General features: G+C 41.8%; 1 protein-coding gene and 1 non-coding gene across 2 annotated transcripts in view; one reads left to right on the top strand and one right to left on the bottom strand.

Annotated features, from left to right (window-relative positions):
- The window catches only part of ALDH1A2 (aldehyde dehydrogenase 1 family member A2), a 125,107-nt gene that overhangs the window by 8,631 nt on the left and 92,471 nt on the right, over positions 1-24,005 (bottom strand). The window contains exons 8-12 of the mRNA XM_061431165.1: positions 5,424-5,526; positions 3,024-3,208; positions 1,481-1,645; positions 660-817; positions 136-210 (exon numbers count right to left, since the gene is read on the bottom strand). Of these exons, the coding sequence (XP_061287149.1) occupies positions 136-210; positions 660-817; positions 1,481-1,645; positions 3,024-3,208; positions 5,424-5,526 (686 nt within the window). The remainder of the gene's footprint in view (positions 1-135; positions 211-659; positions 818-1,480; positions 1,646-3,023; positions 3,209-5,423; positions 5,527-24,005) is intronic.
- LOC133256336 (U6 spliceosomal RNA) lies at positions 8,498-8,604 on the top strand. The gene has a single exon (XR_009739200.1). It is a non-coding gene; the product is annotated as a U6 spliceosomal RNA (small nuclear RNA).

The raw sequence follows: 24,005 nt of genomic DNA, 5'->3' as shown, positions 1-24,005 counted from the left end.
TATAGACATGTGTTTTCAACATAGTGTTTGTTTATTGAATGGATGAGAGTAAGAGAATCCACTGATGTGAGTACACTCAATGCTGCTATTTGTAACGCTCTTTCTCTTTGGGCACCAGCAACTTGGGACACTTACATTTCTCTCCCATTTCCAGACATCTTGAATCCCCCAAAGGGGCTCTGGGCATTTAAGGCATTGTAACAATTGATCCTAAAAGAATAAGACATGTACTGTTAGTGTGAGTTCTGTTTACATAGAAATAATCCCACTGGCATGATATTTCTTTTGCAAGTTCTATTTTTAAATTCCTTTTCCCACATGAAAATTTTATAATTTAAGATTTTGTGTTTTTTTAAATTGTTATTGGAGGATAATTGCTTTACACTGTTGTATTCGTTTCTGCTGTACAACAAAGTGAATCAGCTATATGTATACATATATTCCTCTCTTGAGTCTCCCTCCCACACTGTAGATTTCCTGATTTAGCCAATAGGAAGTGTCTCTTCTCAGGATGAAGTCTTTGGTCGGTCTCTCCCATCTTTCCAGAGCTTATGTGCTTATTTCACACAGGCTCTGAAGAATTACAAGGCCCCGCGCCACCCCCAACCCCTGCCCCACAGAATGTGTTATGGCCAGAATGAGACTGGCCCTGATCTTACCAAACAGTCCCGGCTTGCATTGCAGAAGATACTGTGAGGGCCTTGTTGATGTCATTGGTAAAGACAGCTGCTACAAGCCCGAAGTCCGAGTTGTTGGCTCTTTCAATAACTTCATCCATAGTCTTAAACCTCAAAATTTCCTGAACAGGGCCAAAGATCTGCAGCAGAACAGATGGATCCAACATAGGTGCTTTTCCATCCTTTTACCTGTTCTCCAAACTTCTGCCTTCATCATTTAAATGATGTTTAAGTTTAGCAGAACATAACTGTAAAATATCCCAAACTTTCCCAGAGTAAGATTGCGTACATCTACCCTTAGAGTTTAACACCTCCACTCCCCAGCCCTGCCTGGCACCCCTTGATTTCACTGTTTGTTCTAAAGCTGTGTTCTCCACAAGCTCCCAGGCACTGCTCCAGAACTGAGAGCTACTGCTCTGGGCTGCTGGTTGATCTGCAACTGGTCGTTTCCTGCGGAAGTGTGATGATGCTTAGGTGCTTTCTCTTTCCTGGTTAACAGCCTAATGACCCACATTGGGGGGAACTTAACTGTTATCAATGTATTACTGAGACTAGTGATTTTTATGATGATTCTGTTGGCTGATAACAACTACAATCATAAAGTGCCATCACCTGGCCTCCATCTAGCTCGCTTGCCTTTTTGTCTAGCTTTTTTCTTGAAAGTGGGATGTCCACAACCATGTTTATTGCTATTGTATAATGTATATAAAGTACAAAGAACTAAACCTCTAATACTGTCTACTAGAAATGCCCTGGAAACAACCCCGGGGAAGAAGTGGCTGCTGTTAAGGTCTATGAGCTACCTCCTCCTTGGCAATCCGCATGTCGTCAGTGACATTGGAAAACACTGTGGGCTCGATGAAGAATCCCTTTCGGCCCAGCCCCTTGCCTCCGCACTCAAGCTTGGCGCCCTCAGCCACGCCGCTCTGGATGAGCTCCAGGATCTTGTTGTACTGCTTCTTGTCAATCTATGGAAGAAAGCATCTGATGACTCCAAGTGAAATCTCTGAAAATGGAGCAAAATACACTCAAGAATCTCTCATTTGTGATTTTTTTTTCAAAGTTTCATTATACCTAGTCAGATCACATGGAACTGCTGTTAATTAGCCATTTTTGATCTACATAAAGGGAAATTTTGTATGGTTCAACCTAAGACATCAAGAATTCCAATAAATGCACTGCTCTGCTGTTACTGACAAATCGTAACTACCAGTTCAAGATTTAAGCAATGTTTCTCAATGATGGAGATATTGGTTGATTGACTATTGACTTTTTACAGAAGTAAAAATTAGCCTTACAGACAGATGAAGAGTGTAGCGACTTGTACTGATACTAAACAGGTGAAACAACAGAGGAGCTAACACACAGCCCCTGCACATGGTGCTGCACATCAAATCCTACTGGGGCAGTATTGTTATGGAACTACAGTCACACCACCAGAGGAAAGGGTTAAGTTTAAAGAGTGAGAGCTAGCATCCTAGTCCATAAAATAAGGCCATTCTTGCCTCCCCCACGAGGCTCCAAGTTATAGAGTTATTGCTCAATTGCTATTGTAAATAAAATAAAAACCTACACTCACCTGGGTTTCAACTGCTGCTAGAATTTTAGTCTTCTCTCAAATGGCCCCCAAACTAAGGAGATGTTGTTTCTTATCAGGAAACCCATGCTCTCATGAGCCAGATGAGATCTGGTCTACATATTCCTTTAAATACTCTCAGTTCAAAACTAGAATTCATCTGGAAATACACATAGATGAGTGGCGAGGACCTGCAGAGCTCAGTCTGCACAGGTCTGTGGGCCTCCTCCTTCACCACAGTGCATGAAGCATTCAGACTAAGAGAGAACCACATGGCAGAGGAAAAAGCAGACAGCTCTTGTTCCCTACACATTTACAAGCTGCAAGTGGTTTCCCCAGAGTGGGTCAGCTTGGTGGAAAAGAAACCTTGGCAGCCGGTAAAAGGACAAATGGTTTCTGGGAAGGAGAGATACCTGCCCTCCTTGACTGTGGCACCTGTGGGGATGTCTTGAATCCAACAGTTAAGAACTGGGTTCTAGTTAAGATCCATCTTGCCATGCCTTCTTTATAGCCAAGAGACTCCAACTTACCCCCAAAGTTGATGATACCCTTAAGGCAGTCCTAATCCCTTAGTTTTTCAGAAATAAAATTTAGAAACGAAAAGAGAAGTATAAGACACAAGCTAGTAATGCCTTGATGGCTATATTTTCACCCATGAAGACAACTGAGGAGGAAGAATAAGGAGGTTGGTGCTTTGTTGGGTTCCGTTACAGTGTCCTATTTCTGTGCTCACCAGGGATTAAGAAAGGATATGTCTATGATTTCTCTACCTGGGGTCCCTGCTCGGTGGTGGGGTCAAAGGGACTCCCCACTATGCGCCTCTTAGCCCGCTCCACACTTCTTCTCACAAATTCTTCATAGATGGACTCCTCCACAAAGATTCGAGACCCTGCAGTGCAGCACTGGCCTTGGTTGAAGAACACACCCTGGTGAGCCTGCTCCACAGCATAGTCCACTACAAGAGGAAACAGCCATGTTCTCAACACCAATCTATGGGACTGCCTCCCTCCCATCCCCAAAGAACCAGGCATAATGTCATGCTCACTGCAGAGCAGAACTGTGAGCAGCCCAGTGAAAAGCACTGGACTGAGAACAAGCTTTTTTCTAGTTCTAACCAGACCCTGACACTATTGGCTATATTAAGCTTGGCAATCTACTCTTGGAATCCCTTTCTTGTTCTATAGAAAAGAGGAAGCAGACCACATTATCTATAAAAGGAGTCTCAAACCCCAATAATCCAAGGGGCTGGGCAAATAATGCAATGGTAGTAAAGCAGTGTGACAGAGACTCAGAACCCCTATACACAGACATAGCCCAGGGTTGGCAGATTCCAAGTTTTAAGAAAAAACAGAAATCAATATATTTTGTGTAATATTTAGAAGTAAACATAGCTATGGGGCTTCTTAGGTGGTTCTAGTATTAGAAAACAAACCTGCCAATGCAGGAGATGCAGGAGACATGGGTACACTCCCTGGGTCAGGAAGATCCCCTAGAGGAGGGCATGGCAACCCACTCCAGTATTCTTGCCTGGAGAATCCCATGGACAGAGGAGTCTTGTGGGCTATGGCCCATAGGGTTATAAAGAGTCGGACATGACTGAAGTGACTTAGCACACACAGCACAAACATAGCCATACCCTGCATTTGGCCTATAGACTGCCAATTTGCAATCCCTAATCTATAAGACCTTGCAGTTGTGCTTTTAATTAGTGTTTTGGTGAATTAAACTGTAACAGCAATGATTGTCTTTGAAGACACTAAATTTCCTCTATATTTACATGGACTTATATTATAGCATGTGGTAACTCATTTTCTTCTCTTATGTCTTATACTTGAAAACAGTATTAATAAACCTGGTGTCTGCGTGCTTAGTCATATCTGACTCTCCGAGACTCTATGGACTGTAGCCTGCCAGGCTTCTCTGTCCTTGGGATTTCCCAGGCAAGAATACTGGAGTGGGTTGCCATGCCCTCCTCCAGGGATCTTCCCAACCCAGGGATCGAACCTGCATCTCCTACAGCTCCTCCACTGCAGGCAGACTCTTTACCTCTGAGTCACAAGGGAAGCCGGTGTCTGCTAGTTGCTAAATGACTGACTCAATGAATCAATCAATGTACTGTCAGTGGAGTGCCTACTTTTTAATAGGAATTTAGTTATAGAATTCTGATCTCTTTGACAACTAGTATAAAGCTGAATTCTTTGCAAATTCCAAGATAGGGCTGAAATTCAGGCAATCTGCTTTCTGTTTTCTGACATCTCTAATAGTGAAATTGAGGGAATAGAGCTGTCTGGCAGGACGTGAAAAATAAAAAGGATGCTTGAGAGAAGTTTTGTAATTTCATTCCCTGGGAAGTTTTCCCAAACAGAAGGACCACTCCCATGCAGAGTGGACTACAGAGCAGCCTATCAGGAGACATGGGGTTTCCTAGATTGTAGCTCCAAGCCTCTGTATAGTCTTACTGCCAAGGTGTGATCATCTCCGATTTAGGTCTATTCATACAGAACTGTGGAGAAGGGAATGGTAATCCACTCCAGTATTCTTGCCTGGAGAATTCCATGGACAGAGGAGCCTGGCAGGCTACAGTCCATGGGGTCCCAAAGAGTCGGACATGACTAAGGGACTAACACAACACACAACACACATACAGAACTGACCATAGTGTGTGACCAACCTTACTGAAAGCCACGGGAGCAACACAAAGGGGAGTGGGCAGCTAAACAGAGAAGAGGGTGTGGGTTTGGGACAACGTTGGCAGGGCTGGTGAACTAAAAAATTTTAATGATCTACAAAGCTACCAGGCATACATGAGACGTCTCAGATTTCTTGAATCTGGGCGGAGGCTATATTTCCAGTGTTGAGAGGCTTAAACCACACTGTTCTTTCCACTGTGCAACACTGGCCAAGCCTTCACCTCTTCTATTATATTCTACAACATCGCAAAATCAAAATGGCTTATGATGTCTAGAAAACAAGCTCTATCTGATTATAAGTGGTCCTTCCCAAAAGTGGGGAGAGGTTTTTCTCCTTAGAATGAAGGGTATAGACTTTTCTCCTTGAATGCCACTTAGCTTCAAAGACCTTTCTCTGCATGTTCTGTCTAAAGTGGAGATAACAAAAGTGAGCACCACAGGGTGTGCCAGGACAAGGCAGCACATATGTGGTGGACTTACAGTCAGCATCTGCAAAAATAATGTTGGGACTTTTTCCTCCAAGTTCCAGGGTTACTCGCTTCAAATTGCTTCTTCCAGCTGCTTCTTGGATAAGCTTTCCGACCTGAAAGAAGGGCAATGGAGAGAGGTTTTGCAGGTCTTGCAGTTGAGACCATAAGTGGCCAGAGGCAGCTGTACGCAACAGTGGGACAGGGTAGTAGTGGATCCTGCAGGGCAAAGCACCCACTGGATACACAGGATCAGCTCCTGTGGTCACCTTGTGTGGACAAGACATGCAGTTTGGGATTCAGTTTCATGTCTGTGCTGAAGGGAGTTGGAAGACAGTTTTAGTTTCATGATGGAAGGAGCAAGGAAAAGGGGGTTAAACCTGATTCTTAATCACTGAACCATTTCTCTAAAGACAACTGGCAAGCAAAATGTAACTAGAGATTTTCCACCACTGCACTGTGGCTTTTAGCTTTGGACTCTGGCCTCTAGAAAAAAGCCAACTGGCTCCACTTGAAAGACTTTTATGAGTATAAAACAAACTCTTCATGTGTCTCCAAAAATGCCAGGTATGACTTTAATCACATGGTCCAAATATGTATATATATATATATATATATATATATATATATATATATATATACACACACACACACACACACACACATATGTAAATACATATAGATAGATAGATAGATAGATAGATGTGATACCTCTGCTTCTGCCTAGGGCTATAGTAAAAGGATTCCAGAAAGCTGAGGACCTGTCTTTATTTGTGCAATTCCCATTAACCTAGAATCCAAGCAAGCGAGAGGTGAGTTTGAAGAAAGCACTTCCCATTGTGTAGACTCACACTGTTAACAACATTGAAAGTATCAAGATAGAAGCATGGATGCAGCACATAGAGCCTCCATTCAAGAAAGAATGCCTTGCCTCAGTGACAAGGAATGCTGTCAGCTCATTCTGAAAAGAGCCTCCTCACCCAAAGAGACACCCTCCTCAGGGGTCCCACATCCACTGCCTGTCAGTGGCAGTGGTTCCGCCACTAGACAGCTCTGCTTCACCACACCCACGTGCTTGGCTGAGGCCATCAGACCTAAACTGCAGCTACACTTCCCCTGATTCCACTGCCCTTCAGCTGGGATTCTCAATGACATATAACCTGCATGGCAAACTCTACCTCAGCAACTCCTTCCAGGGCACCTGGTCTGCGACAGGTGCTGCTCTACTGGAGGACAGAGGTCACTCCGTGGAAAGCACTGAGCCACCGTATAGTCCTTATAGGCAGTGTGTCCTTGTAGAGATGAAAACAGTTACTCATGACCTGGAATCCTACTGAAAATAATGCATTTTAAAAGTCTAGGGGAAGATAAATACTAAATATATGTTGGACTCCTCTAGTCTCTGATTGAGATCCTGACTGATAACTCCTCAAGCAGTATAGAACAGTTAAAAGGCCCTGGAGCCTGGATTTTTTTTAACTGATTATAACACTTAACAACTGTTTGAGCTTGGGATTTTAAAAAATCTTTTCTGAGCCTCCATTCCCTCCCCCATAAATGGAGCCATTCCCTCCTCCGTAAACACTACCTACATCAGAACTTCACAGCAAACAGAAGGGGAAAAGAATGGAAACAGTGACAGATTTTATTTTCTTGGTCTCCCAAATCACTGCAGACAGTGACTGCAGCCATGAATTTAAAACACACTTGCTTCTTGGAAGAAAAGCTATGACAAACCTAGAAAGCATATTAAATAGAGCAGAGACATCATCACTTTGCCAACAAAGGTCCATATAGTCAAGCTAAGGTTTTTCTAGTAGTCAAGTATGAATGTGAGAGCTGGACCATGAAGAAGGCTGAACACCAAAGACTTGATGCTCTCAAATTGTGGTGCTGGAAAAGACTCTTGACAGTCTCTTGGACAGCAAGGAAATCAAACCAGTCAATCCTAAAGGAAATCAACCCTGAATATCATTGGAAGGGCTGATGATGAAGCTGAAGATCCAATACTTTGGCCACCTGATGTGAAGAGCTGACTCACTGGAAAAAACCTTGATGCTGGGAAAGACCAAAGGCAGGAAGAGAAGGGGATGACAAAGGATGAGATGGTTGGATGGCATCACCGACTCAATGGATATGAGTTTGAGCAAACTATGTGAGATAGTGAAAGAGAGGGAAGCCTGGGCGTGGGCACAAAGAGTTGGACATGACTTAGCAACTGAATAACAACAACAACAACAACAACATCCGAACTTACTTGTCTTGAGGATGCAGTGATCTAAGATTGATGGCCCTCAGAACCCAGGCTGGCACACTGTAAGTGCCCATATGAGTTACCCACATCCAGGTGCGAGAGGCCAGCCACCACCTCGCCCCAGAAGAGAAACTGAGATGGTCCGTAAGGGGTGGGGCCTTCCAAAGCCGGTCTCCTCCCAGGGCTCCCAACTATGTATGCATATCAATTACCTTACAAAAACACCGAGGAAACTCTCTGTCATGCCACCAATCTCCAATACTGCTCATTAGCTGGATTAAATGCTTTCTATGTTTTTATTGTTACTCTACCTCCTGGCAAGAAAAATTCAGAAAATATACTCCCATTCTGAGGAAATCTAACCTTGGTAAAAGAGGTAAAATTAAGAGTCTCTCAGATGCAGAACACTATTGCTCATCGAAGATGTAGGAAACTAACATCTGATCCTAAGGATTAATGCGCAGACTAGTCCATGGCCAGACTGCCCTTACCCACTTACTGGCGTGTCTCTCTTCTACTTCCTAGGAATATGGGCTAACAAAGCCCTCATTCTCAAGCAAATGTGCTCTTTCTCTTGCATGAGGGAAGTATGGATACACAAAAGAAAGGAGGGTATGGGCCTCTATGCTGGTCAGAGAACAGCAGGTGGGTGAGATCAGGACTGAAGCCTGAGAGCCCAGTAGAGGTGAACCCACACGAGGGCGATAGGGCTTGGCTCTCTCTGCCCCGAGGAATCCATATTAACCGATGGGGATTCATTTCAAAGTCCAGGAAGATAAAGAGAGAAGAGCTTTCTCAAAGAAGATAATCACTATCACTAGAAGTCATAAACAGTGCTCACTTCGGCAGCACATATACTAAAATTGAAACGATACAGAGTAGATTAGCATGGCCCTTGCACAAGGATGACACGCAAATTCGTGAAGCCTTCCATATTTTTAGAAATCAAAGAGGACACTAATAGATGGAGAAATATACCATGTTCATGGATTGGAAGAATCAATATAGTGAAAATGAGTATACTACCCAAAGCAATTTATAGATTCAATGCAATCCCTATCAAGCTACCAACAGTATTCTTCACAGAGCTAGAACAAATAATTTCACAATTTGTATGGAAATACAAAAAACCTCAAATAGCCAAATCTATCTTGAGAAAGAAGAATGGAACTGGAGGAATCAACCTACCTGACTTCAGGCTCTACTACAAAGCCACAGTCATCAAGACACTATGGTACTGGCACAAAGACAGAAATATAGATCAATGGAACAAAATAGAAAGCCCAGAGATAAATCCACGCACCTATGGACACCTTATCTTTGACAAAGGAGGCAAGAATATACAATGGATTAAAGACAATCTCTTTAACAAGTGGTGCTGGGAAAACTGGTTAACCACTTGTAAAAGAATGAAACTAGAACACTCTCTAACACCATACACAAAAATAAACTCAAAATGGATTAAATTGCCGGTGCCAGCCGGCAAAGTCAATCAGGTCCCGAGAATGTGCACGGTGAGGCTAAGAAAGAAACTAAAGCAAGAGACTACAACAAAGATGGGGTCGAGAGGTTCAGACACGTCTCCACGAAGGGACGCAGTCGGACACCAACTTTATTCAGCATCTTATATTTATACAGAAAAGAGTGAGAAAGACAAGACAGTTGAGTTTTTTTCTTGGTTGGCCTATACATCTTACAAAAAGTCACAAGAAATCTTGAGAGCATGGGAATGGCACCCTGTTATTATTTCTTACACCAGATAACATTTCTCTGTGTGTGAGAAGTTTGCACAGAACTCCAGGTGCCTGCAGTAAATAAGCTCCTAATCTCTGGGGTGGCGGGACAGAGAGCTATGTTTGCAAGCAAACCCTCAAGGACTGAGGCAGCTCCCAGAGCTGTGTCCTTCGGACGAAGGACCCCATTCTCACGGGCAGCTCCCTGCATTAAATACCTAAACGTAAGACCAGAAACTATAAAACTCCTAGAGGAGAACATAGGCAAAATACTCTCCGACATACATCACAGCAGGATCCTCTATGACCCACTTCCAAGAATATTGGAAATAAAAGCAAAAATAAACAAATGGGACCTAATTAAACTTAAAAAGCTTCTGCACAACAAAGGAAACTATTAGCAAGGTGAAAAGGCAGCCTTCAGAATGGGAGAAAATAATAGCAAATGAAGCAACTGACAAACAACTAATCTCAAAAATATACAAGCAATTCCTACAGCTCAATTCCAGAAAAATAAATGACCCAATCAAAAAATGGGCCAAAGAACTAAATAGACATTTCTCCAAAGAAGACATACAGATGGCTAACAAACACATGAAAAGATGCTCAACATCACTCATTATCAGAGAAATGCAAATCAAAACCACTATGAGGTACCATTTCACTCCAGTCAGAATGGCTGCGATCCCAAAGTCTACAAGCAATAAATGCTGGAGAGGGTGTGGAAAAAAGGGAACCCTCTTACACTGTTGGTGGGAATGCAAACTAGTACAGCCACTATGGAGAACAGTGTGGAGATTCCTTTAAAAACTGGAAATAGAACTGCCTTATGATCCAGCAATCCCACTGCTGGGCATATACACTGAGGAAACCAGAAGGGAAAGAGACACATGTATCCCAATGTTCAATGCAGCACTGTTAATAATAGCCAGGACATGGAAGCAACCTAGATGTCCATCAGCAGATGAATGGATAAGAAAGCTGTGGTACATATACACAATGGAGTATGACTCAGCCATTAAAAAGAATACATTTGAATCAGTTCTAATGAGGTGGATGAAACTGGAGCCTATTATACAGAGTGAAGTAAGCCAGAAAGAAAAACACCAATATAGTATACTAACACATATATATGGAATTTAGAAAGATGGTAACAATAACCCTGTATACAAGACAGCAAAAGAGACACTGATGTATAGAACAGTCTTATGGACTCTGTGGGATAGGGAGAGGGTGGGAAGATTTGGGAGAATGGCATTGAAACATGTATACTATCATGTATGAAATGAGTTGCCAGTCCAGGTTCAATGCACGATGCTGGATGCTTGGGGCTGGTGCACTGGGATGACCCAGAGGGATGGCAAGGGGAGGGAGGAGGGAGGGGGGTTCAGGATGGGGAACACGTGTATACCTGTGGTGGATTCATTTCGATGTTTGGCAAAAACAATACAATATTGTAAAGTTTAAAAATAAAATAAAATTTTAAAAAAAGAAGTCATAAACATTATTATTAATTATATTAAAAAAACTAGCATTTACTGAGTGGATTTATATGAGACATTTACATGTATTCATTCATTTAGGCTGGCCTCTCAAAACTGTTACAAGGTAGGTATTACCTCATTTTAAAGAACAGTAAGCTCAAGTTAGAAATCAATGGCTGTTACCAGGTTACCTGGATGGTTACTGCAGAGCCTATTGGGCTCTGTGCAGGCTGACTTCATGGTCCAAGTGTGGACCACTTCCTCTCCTTCCCTTAACCTCCTCCCAGCACTCTGTCTTCCTTTACATATTTGCTGAACACCTAACACATGCCACATACCACCAAAACCTTGTCCTTGAACTTAGAAGAGAGGAGGAATATCACTTTTTACAGACACAAATAATGATCACAGTTCATCAGCTACAAAACTTATATTCTGCCTTCAGACTGACTTTTGAAAACCAAGCAAAAGGAAGCAGAAACCACAGCTTTTACACACAGGAAGATGCTGAATAAATGTTTGGCATTGGTGAAGAGAGTGCTGGCCTGCTTGCATGACACTTCTGTTAGCTCTGTTCCCTGACAATTCATCAAAGTGCTCTATGGCTTGGTATCTGTTGCACTAAGAATGCTGTCCAATGATTAGTATTTTCATGGCTACAGTAACTATACAAAAATCTTGCTCAGTCAATGGTCATCAGAGAAGAATACCTAAGAGTAATTTTTCCTGTGTCAATGCTTTGCCAACCTTTCCTTAGAAACCAAATTTGTACTAAACACTGCAAGGCAAATCTCAGATTAATAACGCTTTTCTTTTCATCTTTGGAAGAAGCTCATATTGCAGCCCAGCCTCAAGAAAGAACTGGATGTGTTACCTACACTAAAGGAGAACCACGGCCATCTAGAGTGGCCTCATGACACAATACTCTGAAAAATCCCAGTTTCTCATCAATCCCCTTCATTCAACATGTACTCCTGGTTCTCCTACTATGTGTCAAGCACAATGCTAGGTACTGCTCCTCATCCACAAGGAACTCACAGCTAAGAGGATTCCCATGTAAACCTAACAGGTGTTCAGTAAGTACAAAAAATCTGGGCCTGACTTAATATTAGATCTGAACAGTGGAATTATGATTGTGCAGCATTTTGTTATAATCCAGGGTCAGGCTCCTTTGAACCTCACCCAGAGAAGTGGGTTAGGATGAAACCTTCATTAATTACAGGATTGGGTATCATAAGCCTTCCCATTTTACTCTCAGTTTCCAGGTCAGACTGTCTCTGGAGAATACATTACTACTCAGGAATTCTCCCCACAAATGAAATGAAATTAAGTGACCCTGAAGGGAGGCACTCCTCACTACGCTCAACAGGAAAGAGACAACAGGAAGAATAGATGTGACTCCAAAACAGGGAATTCTTAGCAGGAAAGAGTAATGTTTAAAAATGAAGAGTTCACGTGAGAACTGACTCTTACAAAATATGACACGTCCTGTGCAAAGCAACCTAATATATTACTTGTCCGAATCCCATGCAAAGATTTCTGAAGTTAAAATCTCTGGGATAGGAAAGTCCAGGAAGAAGTGAAATACAGACATCAAATGAAGTACAGACCTGGGATTAAGTAGCTCATGTTAGAAAAGTTCCGTGGGGATATTTATGTGCCACACCAGTCATGTTTATACATGAACAGAAGGGAAAACATATGATGAGCTAAATGAGGCTGCCAGGATGGACAGGCCTTCTGAGTTGTTCAAGTCAAGGCAATGGGGTGGACTTCGTAAAACTAAACCCTATTCTGATAAATAGCCAATCTGTGAGATAAAACAGAGAAATAAAGTTTGAGAAACTAAATCCTGTATGTGAATACGGATAAAATAGAATAAAGGCACAGAGACCAGATTTTGACCAAATTTATCATCTTTTTTTTTTTTTTCAAATAAGATTTTCCAATATGAATTGATGCTTTTGAACTGTGGTGTTCGAGAAGACTCTTGAGAGTCCCTTGGACTGCAAGGAGATCCAAGCAGTCCATTCTGAAGGAGATCAGCCCTGGGATTTCTTTGGAAGGACTGATGCTAAAGCTGAAACTCCTGTACTTTGGCCACCTCATGCAAAGAGTTGACTCATTGGAAAGGACCCTGATGCTGGGAGGGATTGGGTGCAGGAGGAGAAGGGGACGACAGAAGAAGAGATGGCTGGATGGCATCAGATGGACGTGAATCTGAGTAAACTCCCGGAGTTGGTGATGGACAGGGAGGCCTGGCGTGCTGCGATTCATGGGGTCGCAAAGAGTCGGACACGACTGAGCGACTGATCTGATCTGATACATTCTGTCCTATTTTTTGACAACCTAGCTAATTATAACCATGACCAGGCTGCTGCTGCTAAGTCACTTCAGTCGTGTCCGACTTTGTGCGACCCCACAGATGGCAGCCCACCAGGCTCCCCGTCCCTGGGATTCTCCAGGCAGGAACAGTGGAGTGGGGTGCCATTGCCTTCTCCGATGACCAGGCTAACAGACTACAATTTTGCCCACAGGAGTGAGAAGACCTATTCACTGCAAGCTCTGGCTTGGTTTCTAACTAACCTTTGATTTGGGAAAGTCACTTCACCTCCTTGGGCCTCAGTTTCTTCATCTGATGAATGAAGACACCCACCAAGCAGTTAACCTGGCCCTTAGTGCCCCAGTACTGGGCCTCCCCAGTGGCTCAGCAGTAAAGAATCTGCCAGCAATGCAGGAGACCCAGGTTCGATCCCTGGGTTGGGAAGATCACCTGCAGGAGGGCATGGCAACCCACTCCAGTATTCTTGCTGGGAAAATCCCACGGACAGATGAGCCTCGTGGGTTACAGTCCATGGGGTCCCAAAGAGTTGGACACGACAGAGCAACTGAACCCATACACATACAAAGACCCAGTAAGTTGGAAGAGTTAAAAAAGACTCAGGGCCCCTGTTCATTCTGAGGGTCTGTCTACAGTTCTCCTGGATTCTTCTTGTCTTTGAGCAGAACTCAACTTTCATAGAGGCATCACAGCTGCACTGAATGGGAAATAAGCCTGATCTTTTTCAGTTTCCCACAAAGAGTTCATTATGAAAGAGTAAGTGATCTTGTTTCTATCATGTGGTGTCTTAACTTCGCGCTCCCTGCAGAGTCTCTCAGCTGTATCTGTGTCCCCTGAACAGGCAAGGGCGGGGACCTGGGGCTCGCCCACACATAATGGAACTGGGCTAACTCTCAGCAGGAATGTTGGCACAAGTCAACTCTGACTCCCATCCTCATTTCAAACAGTCTTCAAGACTGATATCAGGAGTATCCTTGGAAGAGCCACAGTGTACCAGAACCATGCTCATGGCAATGCAGTAGGGTAGGAAATGCAATTTGGAGCTTTGCATGGAAAATAATTTGTTATACAGGACAAAAAAGACCATGAAAGGCTTCCCGTGCCCTCTTTATTTAAGGTTGTTGCTTCCTGAACAGATCTAAAGTCTGGTAACATTTTTTTTTATTCATTTGTTAATCATCCATATTTCTAGGATGGGTTTCTTTTCAGAGATACTTTTTCTTGATTAGTTAAGTACACATGTTGGAGTGGATTCCTTCTAGAGATATGCCACCTTTTTTAAGAAATGGAAAAATCTCTACTAGAGACATCAATAAACAGATTGAAGATGAATGATTTTTACAATATATTTCATTTATTAAACCCCAAACAAACTGTCTCTCTGGTTCTTCCCACCTCTCCTTTCTTGATGTTCATTGTGTTCTAGGTTCTGTCAGGATAGAAACAGAAATGCCCCAAATGTGTGTGTACTGTAGTGTTAGTTGCTAAGTTGTGTCTGACTCTTTTGCGACCCCGTGGACTGTAAACTCACGAGGCTCCTCTGTCCATGGGATTCTCCAGGCAGGAATAATGGGGTGGGTTGCCATGCCCAATCCTCCCAACCCAGGGACTGAACCCATGAGTCTTATGTTTCCTGCACTGGCAAGTGGTTCTTTACCACTAGCGCCACCAATATGTGTAATTGGACATCTCTTGTCTCTTGGAAATATCCAGAAATAACAGACCAAATCAACCTGTTTGGATCTGCACCAGAAAGTAACAGGACCAAGGCATTAAAGAAGCTCCTTCAATTTAAGGGATAAAAGAATTTCAAAACTTTGTGAAATTCAGACTGTGAAGACCAGTGCAGCCACTGCTCGTGCCTCCAGCCCCTCTCTTCCACCACCGTTCTCACCACACTTACCACTCCAGCACATGAACCACTTGCCCTTCCTGGGATGTGGCTGTGTACCTCTATCAGCTCTCTCCTCTGTTTGAAATGCCTTTCCTCTCCTTGCCTACTCATTTTTCCGGCCCTACCTTTGCTACCTCCTCTGAGAAGCTAGCTTTCTGGATCTGCCCTCACTACAGTGTTTGGTTTTCCCACTTTTCTGATCCCACATAACTCTCATACTCTTCTTGTTGAACTGTTGTCTTCCCTACCAGACTGACAGTAAGCAGAGGGACTCCCGTGCGTGTGCACATGCACGCACGCGTGAGCACACACAGACATTTTCAACAACATCTGATGAGTCAACAGGCCAGACATTACAGTTGCTCTTCAAGTCTCTGGAAATTGGAGAATACGAAGTCTTCAAGGAAATGGAAGTGAGAGACTGGCAGACAGGATGCCTGTGTCCAAGGCTCTGCTTTGCCACCACTGCCACCACTGTCCTTATCTTTGGCTGAAATTTCCACATCTTTAATAAAGGGAATGGCTTCATGGTTCTAACACTGAATGCACATCTATTTTCCTGGAGCTCTTAAAAACTTTTTCTTTGTCTGGGCTCTGACTCCAGAGATTTTGATCATGGTGTCTGCAGTGGAGCCTACAGGCATGGGTATTTTTAATGTGCTGCTAGGGTTAAAAACCATGGGATTAAAGAATCTTTAAGGGCACCTCTCTCATACTGTCTCTAATCTTCCCCTGTTGGTTCTATTTTTCAGTTGTTGAACATTCTCATTTATTGAGCACCTATTCTGAACTGCTTGTTCTTATAAACATTATTTAATCCTCATGGTGATCCTGTGAGGCAAGAATTATTACCTATTTTAGGTTTGAAAGAAAAAACATGACTCAGGTCAAGCAAGCCTGAGTTGCTGACAGGCACCCACTGAGTGGCAGGGCCAGTACAGCTGCTCTTCTCCACATGTTCTCCTGGGATTGGATACCTTCTGCTCTGAGAAGAACCCTGATGGCTAAACACACTCTCCACAACTAACAGCTATTCTAGAGTGACTATCTTGAACATTCAGCCTCCTTCTGTTACATAAGGCTCTCCTTTTTTAATTTCAAATACATTTTAAAAATTAAGACTTTGGGGAGGTCTCCTTTGATAGGAAGAAGCCACAATCCTCAAGTCAAAGGTTCCCCAAGTCCCACGAACCAGGTGATCTAAAGAGATGGGCTTCTTAGGATCGGTTCCTACTCAGCCCGAGCTCTTGAGGTGAGAGACCTGCTGCAGAATGAATCACGGCATTGCAGGATGGTAGGCAGAGGCTACAGCACACTCTTTTTCTTCAGTAATCATATTTTTCTTCAAGTGTTAAACAAGAAAGGTAATAACTTAAAATCTGTACATCCAAAGGTTTAAAATGCTGGATAGTTTACTAATGGACTCATACAAGCTTAGAAAGATGCTTATAAGCTGTTTTTAAAAAATAACTAAAACTCTGGCAGGCCACTTCCTCCCACCTACAAAGAGGGGTGAGGTTACCCAGAGGGGAGAGCTGACCCGATTCATTACTCAAGCAGCAGAGAGGGTGTCCGTACCATGTACGATGACATTCATCTCACTTAGGAAATGAAAGGAGAACCCCGGCTGCGTAAATTAGAATCAGTGATAATACAGCTGTTAGCTCCAAACATTTGTTTGGCACGAATCAATCTGGACTCTCCTGTAGTTTGCTTTGATGGTCTCTCTGTTATCTTGTTGACTAATGATGAGATCATGGTTTGTTAACCTAACTGAATAAAGAAAACATCATACTAAGCAAAATGCAAACTGTTTTCCTATATTTTACTGAGGTTGTTTATTGCCTCTGTGTTTATAAGAGCCCTTTCATAGTCACATATTAAATATTTACATTCATTGCTTAAGTATTTAGCTGCATAAGGAGAAATTAATCCTATCTTTGAGTAACTTGTTTTCTTTTTAAAGGCCTTTTTCTAAAGTAAAATGGAAAGCAGCCACCTCAAATAAGCTTCTTATTGCTGACTGTTCCAAACGTTTTGTGATACTAGGAAAATCGTTAGTGGAGCCACATTCAAATCCATATTTAAGTGACATGTACCCTCTAGAAGAATCTATACAATTTCTCAAGCAGCCTACAAAATTAAGAGAGGATAGGTAAATAAAGAAGTAAAAAACTACAAGCTGTAAAGGGGTTGGGGATTATGTGATTATTCGACTTGCCTATGAAAGTTCTCCACTTGCCACCATTAATATAATTATAAGCTGGCTTTCATATTCTAGTCAAATACTCTGGTCTTCTATTGGGCTTCCCTTGGTGGCTCACTGGTAAAGAACCCGCCTACCAATGCAAGAGATGTGGGTTCGATCCCTGGATTGGGAAGATCCCCTAGTCCAGTATTCCTGCCTGGGAAAGCCCATGGACAGAGGAGCCTGGTGGGCTGCAGTCCATGAGGTCACAAAAGAGTGGGGCATGACTTAGTGAGTAAACAACTTGGTCTTCTATTACCCATTGATTATATCATCCCAGAGAAGAAACTGGGAGATACTTCAGATGCACAGGGTTGGTTTCCCTCCTAGTGAATACAAATCCCTCCAGAGAAGTATCAATAGACACCACCAGAAAACTTTGGGGGAAACTAGTTAATGCACCCAGCTATACGCTATCTCACTGCATGAATGTTCCTAACAGCAAAATGGTTCATGGGGCCATCTTGTATCTTATTCTCTTCCCCAAACTCTCTATTCTCTCTCAGTTCTCCCTTCGGATATCTGCACTGATGAAGATAACATATTTAGTTTTTAATGTTCTTCCTGTGAAGATAAAGTTTATTGTGTTATATAAAGCAACAGTGAGATAGCACTGTACCCCTATTAGAAAGGTAAAATTATAAAGACTGATTGTACCAAGTGCTAGTGAGGATGTGAAGGAGCTAGAAGTCTTATACATTGCTGGTAAGATGATGCACCCACCTTGAAAAAAAAATTTAGCAGTTTCTAAACCTAATATGATTCAGCCATTCCATTGCTAGACATCTCCCCAAGAGAAAAAAAAAAGAATCAACCAATCTACACACACACACACACACACACACACACACACATGAACTGGTGCAGAAAATGTTCATAGGAGCTTTTATCTGTAGTAGTTCCCAAATGAAAACAACCTAAATGTCCTAAATGTACAACAGGCAAACTGTGATGTATCCATACAATTGAATATTACTCAGTAATAAAAAGGTTTTTGATATGTATATGCAAAAATGTGTATGGATCTCAAATAATCATGTTGATTACAAATGGACAACAGAGTATATACTGTATGCTTTTATTCATATAAAATTCTAGAAAATGCAAATGACCTATAACGGCAAAAAGCAGATCAGTGCCTGGGAATGGGAATGGAGGGGAGGGGAAAGAAGGGAGAGAGGTTACAAAGGGGCAGCAGAAAAGGCCTGAGGGTGATGGATGTGTGCACTACCTGAGCTGTAGTGATGGCTTCACAGGTGGATACATCCGTCAAAACTACCAAACTGTACACTTTACATATGTGAAATCCATTGCATATCAATTATACCTCAATAAAGCTGTTAATAAAGACATATTAAGAAGTAAAAATGTTATTTTATTAGAGTAATTATACCATACATCTTTTCATTGTCCTCTGTGAACTGCTGGTAGGGAAATGATATTGAATCCACATGACTATTTCAAATGTGATTTAGTGGTATTAATTAAAGTCAAATGTATTAGAATGAATTAATTAAATTTTAAAATAATTAAAGCCCAAAAGGGAAAAAGAAAAAGTGAAGAGGAAAAAATATATACACTTAAAGGAAAGCAAAAGGTGGTGAAAATAAAGAACAGATTAAAGGCTAATAAAAGAAATTACTAGAAGTAGAAGGGTGACAATTTTTGAGATTATGAATCTAAATAAAAATAAAGCATCATACTCATTATATAAGTTGACCAGTTCTCATTTAACTGCACAGATGATAGAACAGAATCATTGAGCTAGGAACTCATTGAGTAGATGATGGAAGGGTGGTCATTTCTGTCAGAAAAAAAGGCATGTGCATGGTTACAGTTGAACTGTGAAAGGCAAATCACATTTGAAGATTTGCAAGCAGTCTGGTGAGGCTAGAGAACATGGGAAGGTGCAGGGTTCAGGTCATGAATCAACCTGTTACCTGAAGCAGATTAAATATCCAGGTAGAAGTGTCCACTCCAGAGCTACAAATAGAAGTCTGGAGCTCAAAAGAGAGGTTCATAACTATAAGTGACTTATTTCAGGGAAATATTCCACATGAAATACTGTACCGACTGACCGACTGGATTACTTTCACATTGGTAAATAAAAAACTTAATGAACCAATTAGGTTGCTATGGTAGAAAATCTTTTATACTGATGATCTTATAGGGAAGGAAGAGAGTTGGAGTGGGAAATGGTGGTGAATTTCCATGTTCAGAAACCAACAATTATGACTGAAATAAACCTTGGACCTTCCGTTAGGAATACCGATTTTCTGCAGATAAGGGCTAAATCAACAAAAATTTCTCAAGAAGAAAATCTAACCAGCTAAGCCTATAGGGTAAAGTTTTCTATGAACCCATCAGTTGATTTCTCTGGGCTTCCGTGAGCAACATAAAATTCCTCTTTCATCCAATAAGCGATTGCAGTCTCTCGCATGTCTGCTGCTGCTGCTAAGTCACTTCAGTCATGTCCGACTCTGTGTGACCCCATAGATGGCAGCCCACCAGGCTCCCCCGTCCCTGGGATTCTCCAGGCAAGAACACTGGAGTGGGTTGCCATTTCCTTCTCCAATGCATGAAAGTGAAAAGTGACAGTGAAATCACTCTTAGCAACCCCATGGACTACAGCCTACCAGGCTTCTCCGTCCATGGGATTTTCCAGGCAAGAGTACTGGAGTGGGGTGCCATTGCCTTTTCCATCTCCCATGTCAGGCACTGGTAAAAATTCCCTTAATTCACTCCTTATCTTACAAATGAGGGAATTCTGGGGTTCACCTGGCATACAGAGCATTGAACTGACTCTTGGTAAAATCACCTTAATTCTTTCTGAACTTAATCCTCCCCATCTTCTCTAGTTCTCCTGTGCTCTGGGCATGTTTCCCCAGAGGATGTTGTAAGGTTAGCACAGCTCCAATGCCACCACACAGTATCATTTCGCCCCAGGATCATCATGGGCACCTCTTTGTAGGCTGCTTCAAAATATGTGTAAACTAGTGATTCTTGAATGTTAATAGACATAAAAATCACTAGGAAAGCTTATTAAAATAAGAATTCCTGGACCCACTTGAAAGTTTCTAATTTAGAAGATCTTGGGTGGTGCTCAAGAATCTGAATTTAAACAAATCACTCCTCTCTTCCCCAGAGCTCACCTCCCCATTACTATAGGGAAGGTAGTGATACTACTGAAAACAATCGTAACTACATGACAACGAACAACAATGGTAATTACATTATAGTTTGCGACAAAGACATTTCTCCCTACACCAGAACCTAATTCTGGCAGACTTTGGTTGTAGGATTGGCCCCTCATCTAGGCCATAGTAAAATCGTGAGTTCCTTAATAGGTACCAAGTGTCCTCTGACAACACCACTGTCTAAATGGAGTATACTATTCCATTTAAAAAAATAAAAGAAGAATTCATAATCAGTTTATTTAAGCAAGCACCCAGGCGCCCTTCCAAAAAAGTGAACTAGAACAGCAAAACAAACAAAATAAACATTTATTAGAAGACAAAAATATTTGTAAAATATTTATAAAAGCCATAAAACAAACAAAAGGAAAGTAAAATTTCTAGAGCAAAGCAGAGATTAGTTTTTGACAGACATTATCTGCAAATAGATTCAACTAGAATCAATCAGATTTAACTAGTATTCACTGAATTCTCACAGTATGCCAACAACAGGACTGGAACACTAGCTCCATTAATCCACAAATAAACACATAAGGAGTTCTTCCTAACCGTCTTAACAGATGAAGAAATGAGAGATGAGAGCCGGGATTTGATCCAAGGTTGGCTGAATCCAGCCCCCTTCTCTATTACACATTTTCCCAAGACTATATTGTTATATAAATTTCGTTTAAAAATAAATATAAAACAATAACAGCTAATATTTATCGACACCTTACTAAGAGCCAGACCCTGTGTTAAAAACTTTAGATATACTAGCTTACTTCAACCTTAAAATCGATGAATTAGGTACAATCATCCTTTACCTACAGACATGCATCTGAGCATGGGGAAGATTAAATATTAACATGTACTGTGAACAAAGGCACACCACCATTCAGTTCAGTTCAGTCAGTCGCTCAGTTGTGGCCAACTCTTTGTGACCCCATGAATCGCAGCACGCCAGGCCTCCCTGTCCATCACCAACTCCCGGAGTTCACCCAGACTCACGTCCATCGAGTCAGTGATGCCATCCAGCCATCTCATCCTCTGTCATCCCCTTCTCCTCCTGCCCCCAATCCCTCCCAGCATCAGAGTCTTTTCCAATGAGTCAACTCTTCGCATGAGGTGGCCAAAGTACTGGAGTTTCAGCTTCAGCATCATTCCTTCCAAAGAAATCCCAGGGCTGATCTCCTTCAGAATGGACTGGTTGGATCTCCTTGCACTCCAAGGGACTCTCAAGAGTCTTCTCCAACACCACAGGTCAAAAGCATCAATTCTCCGGCACTCAGCCTTCTTCACAGTCCAACTCTCACATCCATACATGACCACAGGAAAAACCATAGCCTTGATTAGACGAAACTTTGTTGGCAAAGTAATGTCTCTGCTTTTGAATATGCTATCTAGGTTGGTCATAACTTTCCTTCCACCATTAGAGAGGCTTAAATTATGTCTAGTTTTCTAATATAGATCTGATATTTAATCTTGATTGCTTTTGGAATGATTTGAAGACTGTGTTTGGCATACCTTACTGAAAAAAATACCTTCCTCTAGTTTTTTAAGAGGTGGAATGATGCAACATTCTTTCCAGTTTTCATTTCAGCAAAGCCATGAAGAGTATTTTTTTAAGAGACTCTAAAGAAAGGAGTGAAATAAATACACTCAAGGTGAACTACATTAAAGCTCAAAACTCCCTAAATTAATGTAAAATTCTGTGAAGAGGTCTTCTTTGATCACGAGATCGATCAGACAGATTATTAACCTATCAGCTCAGTTACTACGTTTGCTTATTTAGCATAAAACACTGGATAGTTCTGTAGATGGAAATTAACTTGGCCTGAATTTAGGTAAGAGTAATATAATCTGAGAATTAGAAAGATGATTTATGGAAAATGGGTATAGAAGAAAACCTAATATTTTACTTAAGTTTTACACACTTTCATGTCCCTTAAATATAAAAATAATTCCACTAGAACACTGGAAAATGTGTTCAGCAGTCACTGAACATCTGGTGTCCAGCACTGTCTCACCCTCCCAAGTGTGTTCAAGGCACAAGGAAATCAGACACACACTAACTCCTCAATCTGTCATGATTTAGATTTACAGGGCTATTTTTTCCCCATCTCTATCAGGCTTCTCACTTTAGAAGAGATTTTAATTCCAGAACATTTCATATCCATTAGTAGTCCTTTCCCATTCTCCCCTCTTTTCTGCGCCTGGAAGCTACTAACCTATTTTCTGTCTACAGATCTGCCTATTATTGACACTTTATAGAAACAGTATCACACAATATGTAGCCTTTTGTGACTGGCTTCTTTCATTTAGCATGTTGGTAAGAATCACCCATGGCAAAGCATACATTGGTATTTCCTTCTTTTTTGAGACTGAATAATATTCCACTGGGATGGCTGGCTGGCATCACTGATTCAATGGACCTAAGTTTGCGCAAACTCCAGGAGACAGTGACGAACAGGGAAGCCTGGCATGCTGCCTGTTTGCATGGGGTTGCAAAGAGGCAGACACGACTGAGCAACTGAACAACAACAACATTCCATTGTATGGATATGGACACACCCGCATTTTGCTCATCAACTCATCATCTAATGGATACTCTGACTGTTCCCATTTTTGGCAATTAGGAATAATATTTTTGTATGCTTCTATGTGGTGTTAAATTTTGTCAAATGCTTTTTTCTCTCTACACAGATGACTGTATGGTTTTGTCCTTTGTTCTATCAATATGGAATATTACACTGACTGATTTTTTGGGTATTAAACTGACCTTCCATTGCTGGGATAAATCCAATTTGGTCATACTATATAATCCTTTAATTTGCTGATTTCTGTTTGATAGTATTTCATTGAGGATTCTTGGGTCTATATTCATAGAGAACATTGGTGTATGATTTTTATATGATGTCTTTTTCTGAGAAGTCTTGTACACTCTGGCCTCAAGTTTTAAACTGAGAATTATTTTCAATGGCTTGATTTGCAGAACATTACTTTCTAGTTCATCTGCCTCCCAACATTTCTCCCTAAGCCCTCTCTCAATCCCTATTCTCTTCACTAAGACTTTCTGTACTCTTCAGCCTCTAGTTGTTGAAATACTGCAAAGCTAAGTCGATTCAGTCGTGTCCGACTCTGTGCGACCCCATTGATGGCAGCCCACCAGGCTCCCCTGTCCCTGAGATTCTCTAGGCAAGAACACTGGAGTGGGTTGCCATTTCCTTCTCCAGTGCATGAAAGTGAAAAGTGAAAGTGAATTTGCTCAGTTGTGTCCGACTCCTAGCGACCCCATGGACTGCAGTGCACCAGGCTCCTCCATCCATGGGATTTTCCAGGCAAGAGGACTGCAGTGGGGTGCCATTGAACTATTTCTTCCCAATTTACTCTACTTACTCATATCCTACAAGACTAATATTAAATCTTTCTTTCTTTTGAAGCCTTGACAGACCATCCAACCTACAGAAC

The sequence above is a fragment of the Bos javanicus genome, chromosome 10 (genome assembly GCF_032452875.1).
Source record: "Bos javanicus breed banteng chromosome 10, ARS-OSU_banteng_1.0, whole genome shotgun sequence".
In the NCBI taxonomy this organism is placed as follows: Eukaryota; Metazoa; Chordata; class Mammalia; order Artiodactyla; family Bovidae; genus Bos; species Bos javanicus.
The sequence above is the reverse complement of the archived record's forward strand: the minus strand, read 5'-3'. Positions and strand labels throughout refer to the sequence as shown.